The following is a 16,319-nucleotide window of genomic DNA, read 5'->3' on the forward strand; positions in this document are numbered from 1 at the left end:
ATGATGTAATATTTGTTATCCCCAGCACAATACTAGGCATAGAGAAGACACTTCATTCATAATTAGTGGTTCTGTCTCATCTATTCCTTCTAATATTAAGCCATCAATTTTTAGCTAGCAGGCAAATGAGAATTACACCATTGAGATTAGACCTAAACACATTAGCTACTCATTTGGGAATATTGAAAGCTAACATAAAAATAAATGGAAGAAACTTCATTTGTTTAAAAAAAAAGAAAGAGGGTTATGTTTACAAATCTGAAAGGCTTATGCAACAGTTACAGCTGGCTGACGGCTATAATATGATTGTAATTTCCTCTTGTTGTATGGTCTGGGTATTAAATCATTAATGGCAAAATATCTGAATCTCGGTTTCCTGACAACCAAAATAGTCTTCTAATTACACCACATTTTGCAGTAGCATATTTTTTTCAAGGAGAGATTTATAAATATTTACCATTTGGGTGGTTAGGAGTGGGGAGGATAGAGCTGTTGTAGCTGCTTGACTATCATCCTAAATATCTGGTAATAGATTAAAAATAATAGAGTTTCTTATTCAGTTTTGATTAATAGTGAATATGTGAGTTCATTATCTTTCATTCAGTCACATAATTCATAGTGGCACATCGCTAATGAATAATTGCATAATTGGGTGGAGAAAGACATTTTTTAAAAATCTAGAAATGTTTTTCTTTTGTCTCTCCCCCTTGAGTTACTAACTCACAACACCTGCCTAGCACCATAAATGATGGTAATTATGTAGAGTAATAGAATTTGGGGAATCAAAAGGAAACCAAAAGGCCATTTAGTCTATTTTTCTGCTTCCAGGCAGGAAGACATTTAAATCATGCTACAAAAGAAAAGGCACTGTATAATGAGAGCCAGAGAAGAAACCCTTTTACTTTGAGTGGTCTCTCAGACCTTTCACAGTCAAGATCTTTTCCCCACCCCAAAACGTTCCTCCAAATTCCTGTTCTTTTAGAATAAATGTACTCTCATTTGCTTTCTCCCAAAATATTGGTAGATTGGAAAAGACATGAAAGAAATAAAAGGAAGGAAGAAGGAAGGGAAGGAATAAAGGAGAAACCGAGGGAGGGAGGGAGGGAGAGAGAGGAGGGGCCAATTCAAATGAAAGCTGCCTCACTCCCACAGGCCCATGAACTATAGGTAATGCTCAGACAGCGCTGCTATGTTCAGGGTGGCTCTAAATTCTCATAGTCACTTAACATTTTATTTCTATTGACACAGCTTAAGACCGGATTAGCATTTTTGGAAGCTTGATGCATGTTGGCTTATATTGAGTTTATAATTATCAGGTCTTTAACACACATGCTTCAGGTTAACTGTGTCTCCTCCCCTCTGTACTTGAGCTTACAACATAAAGAAACAAGAACAGCTGAGTAAATTCAAAAACTTACATTAACTCTGATCGAATTTTGTATCCTAAGATACATTCCTCTGTTGAAACCTTTTCTGGTCCGTGCAGCTCTAACTGCCAAATACAGTCATCACATTGGGATGTTCCCCAGTTTCTCAATCTCTTAGAGAATTGGAAATGTTACACTTGTCCCTCTGATGGTCTGGAGTCTCCCCTCTTGTTGCATCCAACAAAGAGAAGATGAGTAGGTCATGAGTGCTGTTGCTGACCACCAGCATATCCCACAACTCCCTGCAGAGTCTGCTCCCACCTAGACTGCTGGGTGCAATAGTTCTTCACCACTAGAGAAGCAATGACCTGAGGCATTTATAAACAATGGTGAGAACCATTATTTAGCTGAGAACCTTGGGATACTAAAGGAGGTGAATGAGAAAAACAAGCTTTTGAATGGACTTCTTACCATTAATGGCTCTCTAGAAATTCATTAGGTCACATATTTAGAGTACTCTTTGAAACTAGACTATAGCTATAGAATACACACACACACACACACACACACACACATTCTGACAAAGCCTAAAATTGGCTATTTTAGTCCTTGTATCATGGTGCTTGATTCTGTTAAAATAAAAAGGAAATTAAACTTGTTCCAAACATAACAGAGCCTCCATTTTCCAAGTAAATAAATGAATACTTTACATATCTTGAGTCCTTTGGGTTGAACAAATTAGACTTCCAGAAAAAATGAGGATTCCCGGAAAGTTCTTTTGATTTAGCAGAATTGTTTCTTTCTCGTCCTTCCTTCCTTCCTTCTTTCCTTCCTTCCTTCTTTCTTCTTTCTTGCCACAGTGTGCATGCACTCACCAGAGAATGAGAGAAAGAGAAAGCATCCCACAGCAGGTCCCAGCATTGCTACGGTCCCTTTTCCACTATGTCTCTAGCCCGTCAGGATTTCAGGCATGTGGGCATGCATGCCCACATGCCCAATGTGTTTTCCAAGTTACTAGGGCCAAGACTTGAACCAAGATCGACCATATGGGATCTAGCTTCTAACGTGCAGTGTTCAACCATCGTGCCATGCGACTAACGCAACCCAACTCATCAGAATTCATACTAACAAAACTTTCAGCTAATGACTGATGATTCACGTCATCACAGTGCTCTCAAATGTGCAACGATTCCCTACTGCCTAGAAAATAAACTCCAAAGTGAGTAGTCCGGCATTCGAACTTATGATCTGACTTCCAGTTCACCTTCTGCCTGTTTTTTTCCCTGCTATTATTTTCATGTCAACTAAAACAAATTGGTCACGATAATGGTTTTCCCATACCCACACTCTCTGTATTTTTAATTTCCTAGAATGCCTGTCCAGCCACCAAATCTCCAAGCATACACGTGTCTTGTGGCCAAGCCATCCTTCTGTGCCAGTCCTACTATTGCTTTTCTCAGAAAAGTTTATGTGCTTCCCATGAAATGAAGCTATTTCTCCACCCTCCTCTAAATTCCTGTGGCACTTTTTCTGGATAAAAGACAAAGATATAAATATGTCTTTTATACCCCCAGTTCCAGTTTATAATTAACATGATTAGCATATAATAAGCGTTGATTAAATTCTTAGGCATTATTTATTCTAGGATCCCCCACTTTTTTTAAAATTTTTGCAACACCACAAGGTAGTTATCGATTCACACATTCTGCCAGCTCCTTCAGCCCACAGTATGAAGCTTATCTCTGTTTTGAAGATATTCATCTTGAGGGTCAGACAAGGTTCAGAGAAATTGAGTGGCTCAGATTCATGACGTTCATATAAAGTAGGGGAACTGGGATTTGTACCTGCATATATCACCTTTAAATCTTGAGTTCTTTAGCGGACCATGATGCTCTCCCATATTTGATTTATCACCTTATCCTCCTAGTGCCTAATTTGATGTTTGGAATAGAGCAGCCGAAAAATAAATATTAGTTGAAGAGAGGTAAGGAAAGAGAAAGGGAAGTTGGGAGGGCTGGGGGAAGAAAAATTAAAAGACTAGTTCATGAGACTTTCGGATATTAGACTAAAACAGACTTGTCATCTGCACACACGTTTTACTAAATCTATACTATTAGATATTTATTTTCCTTCTAGACCTTCATGAGTAAGGGTAATAAGTATTGAAAATATCTAATGTATTGAGGATTCTAGTATTTTAACTTCTGGTTATGATAAATATTTCTACAGGTTGATCTCTCTTTTCTCCATAGCTTGAGATGTTGTTGAATATACTAAGTGGAACCCAGATACTAATTCAAATACCTATTTTATGTTCCATTTTAATAATTGATTATAAATAGTTGAAAGCCATATTTTGGGAGGGAGAAAGAACTCATTCCACAACTGTAGCATTCTCACTAAAAATAACATTCCATAGTGAAAAATGAAAATAAAATTGAATCACTTAATTTATTAAACCATCTTGATAATCTTAAAGAATAGAAATCAAATGTTAATAGAAATTAAAAGGCAGTGTTTTTGAAGAGGAAAACACCTTCGAAGTTGGTTGGATTTTCTTGGGATAGAACTCAAAGTAGAAAAATTACTTAGATGTTGATTGGTGGCACAGCAATAACACACAATATTCTGTGAGACTGACCCATATGGGAAGACTCTAGATTCATGTCCAGGGACTTCCTGGACGTGTGTGTCCCAGGCACACACATGTTTATGACCCGGGGCTGGCTGAGACTGGGGGTGCATTGCAGTATCAAGATCATGTGTGTGTGCAGGGGGTGCTGTCTATCTGTTTTTGTCTCTCTTGTTCATGAAATAAACAAACAAACTTAAAAAATAATGTACATAAACAAAATGTGATTGTCTCTCACAAATCATTATTAATTTTAGTGAACTCTATTGAATTAAAACCTAGATTAGTCTATCAGTGACACCTGTTACTTGACATTTCATCTTGTAACAGTAAAGAAATTCAGTTTTAATCAATACTCTTCATAACATCGCATCTATAAAGCTACTCATTGGTTGCCTTTGTTTATTCCCCCCCCGCCAAGGAACTTTCAGTAATGATTTCCCTCTTGGTCTTTGATGATACTTTGCTTAGTCTGTCCCATCCAAACTCTTTCATGCTACAGAAATCTTTATTTAAAATAAAGCATAGAGCAAGTTCATTGCTAAATCTCAGCAAAATATCAGCCTCCTCAAGTCAAGCCTACTTTTATCTTTATTGAGCATCTGCAAGATGGCAGCTCTGAGTGAAGTCATTATTAGGCAAATCTTAAATCATAGTCAGGGTTGTGTAGTATAAAAAATAATAATGAGTAGTAGCTTGTAGACATTTTGAAACATTCTCTTGTTTTGCCAAATACATTTTCTACAACATTTTGATCTTTGAAGAGAAAAATGATTTTCATTAAATTAATGTACTTCCCAACTATACAGAAAACTGAGGAATGTACAGAATAAAATTACAAACCAAGAGCAGATAGCAGCATTTAGGTATTCTAAAAAGGATAATTTTTTGAGAAAAAAAAAACAAGTGAAGATAGTTCTCTAAATTTCTTGTTATAAATTATGACTAGTCTGGGTAACTGGCCTTATTATTAAAGAATATGACCTGGGGCCAGACAGTGGCATAGCAGTAAAACACTATGTTCTGCGAGGCTGATCCACGAGAGAAGCTTCTGGGTTCCCTGCAGCCCTCCCTGAATGTGTCAGACATGCAAATGTCCATGATCTGGAGCTGGTTGAAGCTGGGGGATGGATCACAGCAAGACCCTGCTGAGGCTGCTTCTCTCTCTCTCTGTCTCTCTGTCTCTTTCTCTCTCTCTCTAATGGAAAAACATAAATAAATAAGCTTAGGAATAGTAATGATGTACCCCATTAAATATACTCAAATGTATTTATCTCATTAAATATTTTGTCACAACACTTAAATTTTCCATATTTAATCTTAGTGTTGACTTAGCTTTCCTTTCATCTTTTTTTAAAGAATTATTTTATTTTTTATTTATTCATTCATTTATTTCTTTTTTAAAAAATTTTAACCAGAAAGGGACAGAGCAAAAAAAAGGGAAAGAGCAAGAGGGAAAGTGAGAGAGCAAGGCTCCAGGTCCAGGACTTGAACTGTGGTTGGCCATGTGGGATTCCAGCGTCTTTAACCACTACACCACCTGCCAGCCCCTCCTTTCCTCTTGAACATAGGCCCATAATGACATTTCACAAGATGCCCCAAACAGAACACCTTCTATTTTGCCTTCTAGAAGACTGTGCACTCCTCTTGATTCTTAGAAAATTGTAGGGCATCTCAAAAGAAGGTGTTCATGAGTTTGTTCAGTAGACAACTGAAATTGAAATTATTGCCTGTAGCTGGCCACAAATTCAGATCAACTCTGCATCACGTAAACTGGATTAAGGTCATAAACCTATCAAACATGTTCTCTTCCTGTACAAGCCACAATACTAGTCATCATCTAAATGACTCTTGCCCTCTCTTCTCAACAGGAAAACCCAGCACCAAACAAGAATCCATGGGACACTTTCAAAAGCCCCAGTGAATACCAACATTACACCACAATCAATGTCTTAGACACAGAGGCAAAGGATGCTTTGGAACTGAGGCCGGCGGAGTGGGAGAAGTGTCTGAATTTGCCTCTGGATGTGCAAGAGGGTGACTTTCAGACAGAAGTTTAACAAAATCAAATGAACTGAGGAGACAAACATTTATTGCACTGACACTTAAGACTTGGGAAGCCTGACATTTCTATCTGGACAGTGTGACTATCCTGTGTCAGGAGCTTCACGTGCCAAAAGTCAGTGGTGTTTTCGTATGGTAACTTCTCACTAGTCAGGCTAGTGGAGACGACCCGGTGTGCAGTTCTGACCACCCTGTGTTGTAAGTACCCGTGGAATGGATTTGTAAGGTAATCTTTATAGATAAACCTCAAGCAACGATTCATGTTGGAACCGCTTCATATGGTTTAGTTTTCAAAAAAAACTTCACCATGAAGCACAATGTATATATTTATGCAGTTTTTAAAGTTTATAACAGTCTGTTTGGCCATTACTACACTTTTTACTTTATAATATAAAAGCAAAGTTTTTGTCATTAAATGAATGTTTGTTGAGCTACATTCTTCATTGCTTTAAATGCAATAAAGTAATAATCTCACTTTTATATGAATAATATATTTCACATCTTTATTATTGCAGTTTTCTCTAGAAAGCTCTGAGTAGCTTTCTCTGCTGCAGCTGTGTATAAAATATTTAAAATGTTGTATGGTGTAAATAAACTTTTGTCTACATATCAGCTTTTTAGTGCATTTTATTTGGGATTTGTTGAACAGAAATTTACATATTTATAAAGTTTTTTTTTTTCAATACAGATACTGAAAATGTATTCACGGTTTTAATAGCATACCGTTATTACTCCTTTGAGGCTAATGGTTTCTCAAATGTAATAATAGGTCTGAATAGTGCTTCTGTATTTTCTACTCAGAAACCCTTTGAAACAATGTACCATGTAAATGGGGCTTGTCAGAGATCTGCTGCCATCACCCTCTTACATAAATATGTTTTTTTCTATCTCGTGGCCAAAAGGAAACTAGTAGAAAACAGTAAGTTATCATAAGGAAAATTACACAGGGAAAATGTTCATTTTAAATAATGAAGTTCGATGCATGGATCACAACAAAAACTACTCATTCTACAGTCTGCATAGCATACAAGACAATGAACTTATTCAGGATTCAAAAATAACTTAAGTATATATTCTCTAGTGGAAGGAAAAGGGGAATGAATGCATCTGATAGAGTGATGTGACTGGTCTGAACTGGGAAGCCTAAGGCAAGCCGACTGCACACGTGATTCCCGGGGTCCTCATGCTAAAGCCACGCTGCGGATGTCCCTCGCTCCCTCAGATACACATTCAAGGAAGTGCGGGGGAAGATTCCAGCAATTTCCTGGTCCTTTCAATGACTGGAGATTGTTTTTCAAGATGAGGCAAGAGGGTGGAGGGGGCCTGGGGGCCTGAAAGTTCCTAGAATGCTTATTTAGATTAGTTTGTGGTTACAGCTGAACTGTGTGGTCTTCTGCAGCCTGTCCCAACCTCAAACAAGTTGGGTCCTACTTCTCACGACCTTGGGGACCAGGCACTCAGGCCATGAGGCAGAGACAACGGTGCTTCAAAACTCAAGTGCGCCTCTGAGCTAGAGCCTTAAGAACTACACAGCTCAGGCTGAATCCTGTCAGATATTTATAATGTTCTCAATGTTAAGATGTTAAAAGTATATTTTTAATCAGATTTTAAAAATAAAAGTGACATCATTATGCAAAAAAAGAATATAACATAATCTAGGACTGATTTTTCAATAAAATAAATTTCATGCTGTTTATAATGTAATTGTATAGTCTATTGAATTTTTAAGATGACTTTTTGGTGATATAATATTGGGTCATCAGAAAAGTCATGACACATTTCTGATGACTCAATAGTAAATCTCTCTCTCTGTCTCCATGTATTCACACACACACACACACACAAACACACACATATGAGGGGACCTCAAAAAGTTTGTGGAAAGATGGAATTATAAGGTAATATGGTTATATGGTTTTTCCACAAACCCCATATGAAGTCCCCTCATATGTACGAATGCATATGTCTATGTGTGTGTGTGTGTGTAGCTATATACATTTATATATAAATCTATAATGCTCAAATCTATCTCAGTTACCTATAGCTGAGAATTCAGACCATGTATGCAGTCACCCATACCAAATTGTAAAATATCAATGGGGAAAAAGACACTAAGTATATGTTAGAAAATATATTCAGTATTTTTTAAAAGAGTTATTTAATTTTATTATTACTATTATTATTTCAATTAGCTATAGGGCATATGCACTTACCAGAGAGAGAGAGGGAAATTGAGAACGTAAGTCACTAGGTCTAGGACTCAAACTGCAGTCGCCTCAACTACCATACCACCCACTGACCCCTGAATTCAGTATTTTTTCAAGAACATAGATACATGTAATATCTTAGACTAGTATCTAAATATTCACTATTATACAACAAAATCTTACATTTTTCTAACTTCAATTTTGCTTTAGTTGTAGTCAATATTAGCTTAATAAATGGAAGCTAGCCAGAATTCCTTGATTATTTTAGAAAAGAGGCCAAGCTGCTGTAGTGGTTGTTCTTTTTGATTGTTTATTTCAATATACAATAAAAAATGTATGTTGATAAGCAAATTAATCAAAATTTTAAGAAAGCCCTCTTCTAGTCCACTCCTTTTAAGTTTCTACTGCTCTCTATCTTTCTCAGACACATGTACACACACACATGTACACACACATGAGCATGCACACATATACATACATGTATACACACATACATGCACACTCTGCCACAGCTGAGTTATAGCAGTGACCTCAGACAAGGCACATGTCCTCCAGTCCTGGACCAGGCTCTTCCCAGCCTGTGTGCTCACAACCTGCCAGGATCTCTGTGCCGTTGGACTGGTAGTACTTTCCCCCTCTATGTCCAAAGTGTCTTGTGCTTCAAGGTACAACTCATATTTCATCTTTATGGAATTTTCAAAAATAATTTTCTGAGTTAGAAATAATTTCTCCTGTGGACTAGAGCATTGCTTCTGTACCTCTCGTGGGACTTTTAAACTCTTTTCTCTTGTTATTTATATGCATTTCTGATATCCTCTGGTGGCCTATCAGTGCCTGGAGGGCAGGATTTATGTCGGATCCATTTTGTATTTCTTAAGGGACCTACCACAGTAATGTTCACACAATAAATATTTGTTGAATTATTTGTGGACTTTATTTTAGTATTGCTTACAGTTTTTACATATCAAGTTACACACTTAAAAGTAGTTACTGAGCCCCTGTTATGTGTTTACGCCTACTTTAGGTAGTTAGGGTACTCTACAGAGTCTGTTATAAGGTATATGATATGTGTGAAACAATTAATGATATTATTTAAATATTAATATACCCTTCGTACCATGGGCTATCCGTTTTTGTCCTTAAGATTAACACATGAGGCAAGAATTATCTAAAAGAATGAAGGTCAGAAAAGGTTAAGTGACCTACATAAGACCACCATAAATAAATGCTATACCCAATATTAGAGGCATGTCTCCTGACTTTCTTTAGGGCTAATTCTATGATACCAAAGTATTTTTGCTTGTTTTCTCTAGATTACCAAGTCCCAGAATCAAATCATAACAAGTTCTCTGCTATTTTTCAGGCAAAGAACAGAGGCATAGAACTAGAGCCATACATTAGCGGTCATGAGTGTGCTGAGGTCAGTAGTTGATTGTAGCAGAAAACCATGGCTGATCCAAACAACGAGTGATCTTGAGTAGCTTTAGTTTTATAGTCCATTATGTGGTTTTGTTTGTTTTTCCTTTGAAGGTAGGAAACATTTGACCTGTTTTGTTATTACTAGAACATATGCAACAGAGGACTGAAGAGAGTGGACAGCTTGAATTTCTAGATTGTCTTCAGACAATAAAAATACATAGCCCATTTTTAAAAAGCCACAATCACCAAACCTCTGTTTGATTTAGAAAGATTAGTTTGTTGATGTTGAATCATCCTCAGCTTCTTAGAAAAACTTTATCAGGTTTTAGTTTTCCCAAGTTACCATATCAAAATCCATTGATTCAATTCTATCAATTTGTAGTACTTAGTTGAAAAACTGAACAAGTGTGTCTCTAGCATGTCAATCTACAAAGAGTGTCAAGATCATCATGCTCCTTAGATATTTCTCTTGTAACTGGGGATATTAAAGTAGAAAAGAAATTTCAGAAACAAGAACCATAGAATGTACAAATGAGAGAAACCTTGGGAATCAATGAAACAGCACAATCATTTCAAATAAGCAAATCCAGGTTTACCAAAAAAAAAAACATCATTTGAGAAAAACATTGCAAAAGTGGGGAATGCTCCAACTATTGGATCTTTAAGCATCTCAGGGAAAGGGCTTTTTCTTCATATGGAGGAGTAAACAGGAATAGAAGGAGCTTGACATGCAGGTGAGGAATGAACAAATCATGGCATTAGGGAGAGCAGGAAACTTCTTCCTTTGGGGTCAGCTGGTTTTTGAGAGAGATGGTTAGGAAAGGTTGTCTATCTTCCAGTGTTGGTTAAGCTTCTAGCATTTGGTTTTTTTTTTTTCTTTTTTTTTTTTTTTTTTTTTTTTTTTTTTTCCTTTGGAGAGGTTTTTGCTATAGGGCATGTGCGCTCTCCAGAAAGATGAGAGAGGGACAGAAAGTGAGAAATCACCCCCCTCCCCAGGGAGGATGGCCACACCATAATCCCTTCTCCTCCATTATGCTCTAGGTATGTTGGGCATGCACTCACATGGGCCCGGTGTGAGTTTAAGCCACTGGGTCCAAGACTCGAACTGCAGTTGACTACATGGGAGTCCAGCAACATAACCATTATACCAACTGCTGGTCCCATTTTTTTCTTTGTTTTTGTTTTTTTGTTTGTTTGTTTTTAGAGAGAATTTTTGCTATAGGGTGCACTTACTTACCAGAGAGACAAAAGAGAGAAATTACCCCCAGGGGGAATGGCCATGCCACAATCCCTTCTCCTCCACCTTCCTCTCAGGATTTTGGGCATACAAGCACACATACCTGATGTAAGTTTCAAACCACCTGATCCAGGACTCAACCTCTGGTTGACTACGTGGGAGTTCAGTGACATAACCATTATGCCATATGTTTGTTGGTCCCTCTAGTATTTGTTTAAATGCAAAAGCGGTCCAAAATTCTGGATCCTGGGAAAAGCAAGAAGTCTGATCAAAGTTTGGTCACGTTATCAAGTGTTTTATTCAAACTGGCCAGTGGTGACAAGTAGTTCAGCTAGTAACTTCGGAGACAAAGAATATAAACTGATGCTGTGCATCAGACCTTATTGTGTTTATAAACAAGAAGTTTGGCCATGAGCCTCATCTAACAAATTTTGGGAAGGATGGCTCTTTGCATCAAGGTTCTTTTCAGTTGGAAGAATTTCTTGACCCTTGTCATTTTCCAAGAGCACAGGGCCAAAATTAAGTCTAACATTATCATAGATAAAGAAACTAAACCTACTAGAAAGAAAATAATTTTTCAGAAGTTATCAATGTTGAGCCAAGAGCGATTAAGATAAAAGATCTTCATATATTAGACCAATAGACATGGCTCCTTAAGCAGAAATATAATTCCAAAGTGAACATGATAACATTACTGACTGCACAGTTCCAGCCCTGGACTCAGAAACTTGAAAAACACCCTTTGCGTGTGTCTGTATGCATGCCCAAAACCCTGAGGGGAAAATGGAGAAGGAATTGTAGCATGGCCATCTCACTACTGCCCCCCGACTCCTCAGCAAGTGCATGTATTCTATAACCCTATAGCAAAATTATAATTATTCTTGTCTCCTAGGAGTCAAAGCAAATATTGCACTGGACAGGGTTACACAAATGTAGTAAACTCTATGGCAATAAGGAAAACAACCCAGAATTCAGTCTGAGTTCAAAGGACTGGAAATGTTTTATTTGATTTTGTTTTGTTTTGAGAGATTTTTGCTATAGGGTGCATGTGCTCACTGGAAAGACAGAGACAGAGAGACAGAAAGCAAGAAATCACCCCCCAAGGGGATGGCCATGCCACAATCCCTTCTCCCCCATTCTCCTCTTGGGATCTTGGATACACATGCACACACACTCGACGTGAGTTTAAACCACCGGATTTGGGACTCTAATCGCTGTCAACTACAAGGGAGTCCAACAACGTAGCCATTACGCCATCTGCTGGTACCAAGACTAGAGAAGTTTTTAAGAGCTAGGGTGAGGAGGATTGATGGTAAGGTCATCTATGTTTGCTAATTAGCCAATTAGCCTTACCCTAAAGAAAAAAACTTTCTTTTTTTTAAAGACTTATTTAATTTTATTTGTTATTATCATCTGTGTTTTTAATTTGACCAAAGGTAGACAGAGAGAGAGAGAGAGAGCAAGCTACCAGGCCCAGAACTTGAACCACAGTTGGCCATGTAGGAGTACAGAACCACAACCACCACTGCCACCCACTGGTCCCAAAACAAACTTTATCTCTTCATGACAGTAGTTTTGTCTTTTTTCCATCTTTATGTTACAATTTCTTATTTACATTTAATTGTACATCTTTATGGCATACAATGTGATTTTTCAAAGCATGAAGGCAGTGTGTGATAATCAAATCAAGGATATTATCATATACATTGTTTTCAACAACAAACCTTACATCCTTAGTCTGTTAAACCTTTTCATCTCCAGCCCCTCCCAATCACCCCCAACATGTACTCTGTGGAATGCTACTTAGCCATAAAGAACGGTGAGACTCAGGAACCAGCAGTTAGTGTAATGGCTATGTCGCTGGACTCCCACGTAGTTGACTGCGGTTCGCGTCCCAGACCCAGTGGCTTAAAATTCATGCTGGGTACATGTGCGTGCGTGCCCAAGATCCCGAAAGGAGAATGGAGGAGAAGGGATTGTGGCGTGACCATCCCCCCCTGGGGGGTGATTTCTCACTTTCTGTCTCTCTGTCTCTTTCTGTCTGTCTGGCGAACACACATGCCCTATAGTGAAAACCTCTCCCAAAAAAAAGAACGGTGAGACTCTGTCATTTCATATGAAGTGGACAAATGTAGAAGAGTCCATGCCAAGTAAAATGATGGGAAGCAGTTCAACACAGAGAGCAAGGCACCAGAACTCAGCCTCCTTCCTCTCCCACAGAAATTGGAAGATGGGACCACCATCTTCCTTGATGATTATATTTCAAAGGAACAGCTCCAAGGTTCTTAAGAAAGAAGTTTTTAAAAAATTTACATCTCAAAGAGGCAATAAAAAATTTACAAATTTTCTAAGGTAAAATCTTAAGAAAAAGGTCAAAAGCCTAGAGTCAAGCAGAAGTCCTAAAGTGTAGACAATAACGTTAAGGTATTCTCAGTCACAAGGAAACTCAAGAGTTTGGCACCTAAAAAACAGTTGCATTGATAAGAGCGTCCATAAGTTTAATCCACTAGCAGATAGCCACCTCAAAACACCCAGGAGGAAACCATCGCAGTTCCTACCCTTACATATAGACAAATAATTCAGGGCCAGCAGGTGGTGTAGTGGTTAAGGTGCTGAACTTCCATCTAGCCAGCCATGGTCCCAGTCCCGGACCAAGTGGCTTGAAACTCATGTGTGTGCATACCCAAAATCCAAGGAGGAGAATGGATTATGGTGGGGCCATGCACCTGCCGGGGAGGGAGGAGGTGGTTTCTCTCTGTCTGTCTCTCTCCAGCAAATGTGCATGGTAAAAACCTTAAGAAAAAGAGAGACAATTTATTGTGAAAGCAATCCAATCCTTCTCTTAGCAACCTATTACGTATGAGGAGTGTCTGAGTTCACTTCCCTCATCACCAAAACCACTAAACCCCCTAAAAAGAAAGGCATGCTCCTTTTTAGTAAGTGATTTTTCAACAAAACAACTCACAAAGATTAGAATTGAAGGTCAGAGTTTCAATTCCTGTTATTTTGTTTTTCCAGTTTGGAGTTTGTGTTGTTTTTTCATCTGAAAAACCAACACATTTTCTAGTCTCTCTCTCCTTTGTCCGCTTTCAAATCTAGACTTGGACTTCTAAGATTCATAGACCATTTTATATAAAGACTGAAATATAATTTTATGGGGTAATAATATTCTTCATGGTGAATTGGACTCAAGGTAGTTTATAAAGATGTTAACATTAATTTATCTACTCAACAAATATTTATTTAGAACCAGTTTCAGTCTAGTTAGGTCCTGCCAATTCACTAGTGAACAAGAGGACACAATCCCTATTTTCAAGGGTCTTAGTATTTTTGAGGGCACATAAAGCAAGAAGTAGATAACCTAATGGATTTATGTAGAAAGAGCAGCATGCTATGGAAACTCTTAGAAAAGGCACTGGCATACACTGTGACTATAGTTAATGATTATATGTTTTATTCTTGAAAAATGCTAAGAAAATGGGTAAGTGTTCTTATCACAAAAATGATAACCATGTGAGGTAAAGCATATATTAATTGGCTAGACTTAGCCACTCCATAATGTGGATATACTTTGAAATATCATGCCGTACACGGTAAATACAGTTCTATATCAACTAAAAATTAATGAGTAAGTGTGAAAGAAAAATAAATGAAAGTTCAATTTCCCACTGTAAAGGAAACTATATCAGGAAGGGCAATCAAGGTGACACAGAAGCTAACCTAGCATACAACACGTATGTCTCAAGGTACTAGACTCTTCCCTACAGCTGTGACCAGTGACAGCTCTGAGCTTCCTAGCAACCTATGCAAATCTAGAAGTTACAATTATTTGGGTAGTTCACATGCTTTGAAAGTAAATGCCAACATTTCCCATGAAGAAGTCAAAAACTAAGAAGCACTTCCCATGAATCCTCACTCTTCATTACATTATGATTTTTTTCTTGCTGCCAGAGGACATATGCACTCACCTGAGTGAGAGAGGGAAAGGAAAAAAAACCAGCCCTCCATGGGCAGTGGTCATGCAGCAATTCCTGTCCTCCATCTCTCCCTCCTTTCAGGATTTTGGGTATGCAGGCACACATGCCTAGAGTATTTGTCAAGCTGCCTGGTCCAGGACTAGAACCACAGGGTCAGCCATGTGGGATCCAACTGACTTAATCACCAAGCCACATAGCCAGCCCAGTGATTTTGTTTTTTAATTTTACTAGCAACATTTTTATAAATTCTCTGGATATTAGAGAGATCATTTTTATGTACCTTCTAGAAGGGCAATATGGTGGTTAATTTATAGATCAACTTGCTAGGCCATAGTATCCAGATGTTTAGTCAAATAGTCTAGACATGACTGTGAAAATATTTATAAGATTAAATTAACATTTAAATCAGACTTCCATGAAAGCGAATCACCTTCCACAGTGTGCGCCAGTCTCATCAAATAGTTTGAGGGTCTTGAGAGGAAAAGATTGAGCCCCTGAGGAAGAGGGACCTTTGCCTCCCAATGGCCTAAACTTCAGAGCTACAACTCCAACTCCTTCCAGGGTCTACATGCCAGTGCAGCAGGTGCAGAACTTGCCAGCGCACAATCATGTGAGTTCATTTATAAATCTCTTTCTCCAGACGTAGACACACATCCTACTGACCCTGTTTTTCTGGAGAACTCTGGTTAATACAAGTAAGTACTTAACGCCCAAGTATAATCTCCAGAAATGGTTTTTCAGAGGGTCAAAACAAGGTACGACAAGTAGAAAGCTATCCTATCATCTGGCTAAATGCCAAAAAAAAAAAAAAAGAGGATATAAATTTTACTTTAAAAACTCACCACTGAATATAATTTCATAAAACAGAGGTTTTGGTAATAATTTCAATCTCTTTCTGAGTGTGTATGAACACTTCATATGTATATTTAATTCTTGAAATCCTCTAAACCTATAGGACATATCACTGTCTTCACTTTACAAGTAAAGAAACTGAGGTGCTAACTTCTCTGATCTCACATGGAGTTGTAAATGGCCGAGTCAGGAGTCATTCTAAATTGATCTCGAAAGTCTAAATTCTCAGTTATGCTGCTGGAAATTGAATAACTTGTGGGCAGCAGGATGTTCAAGGTTAAACTCACTGACAAGTATTTGCGATGACTTAAGGGCAGACCCGTGCTTTATTGTCCTTGGAATCTAGAATAGAAACATGGATATCCAGAAAGCTGTTCCCAGTCGACACAGGAGAGTGTTGAAGTAGATCCACCAAGGAGTTCCTCAGCATGCAAGTTTAGGTTTTATTCACCACTAGGCTACTTAAGAGACTATGAGTTCTATGCTCTAGAGCATCAAAGTGACCACATTTGCATAGAGAATATTATCACAAGGGTACTAAAGAATGTTATGTTTACAAAGGTA

General features: G+C 37.9%; 1 protein-coding gene across 1 annotated transcript in view; it reads left to right on the forward strand.

The window, feature by feature from the left end:
• The window catches only part of ADGRB3 (adhesion G protein-coupled receptor B3), an 841,452-nt gene extending 834,992 nt beyond the window's left edge, over positions 1–6,460 (forward strand). The window contains exon 32 of the mRNA XM_006159627.3: positions 5,871–6,460. Coding sequence (XP_006159689.1) covers positions 5,871–6,059 — 189 coding nt within the window. The 3' untranslated portion in view covers positions 6,060–6,460. The remainder of the gene's footprint in view (positions 1–5,870) is intronic.
• The last annotated feature ends 9,859 nt before the right edge of the window (positions 6,461–16,319 follow it).

Source organism: Tupaia chinensis, unplaced genomic scaffold (assembly GCF_000334495.1).
Source record: "Tupaia chinensis unplaced genomic scaffold, TupChi_1.0 Scaffold000639_1, whole genome shotgun sequence".
In the NCBI taxonomy this organism is placed as follows: Eukaryota; Metazoa; Chordata; class Mammalia; order Scandentia; family Tupaiidae; genus Tupaia; species Tupaia belangeri.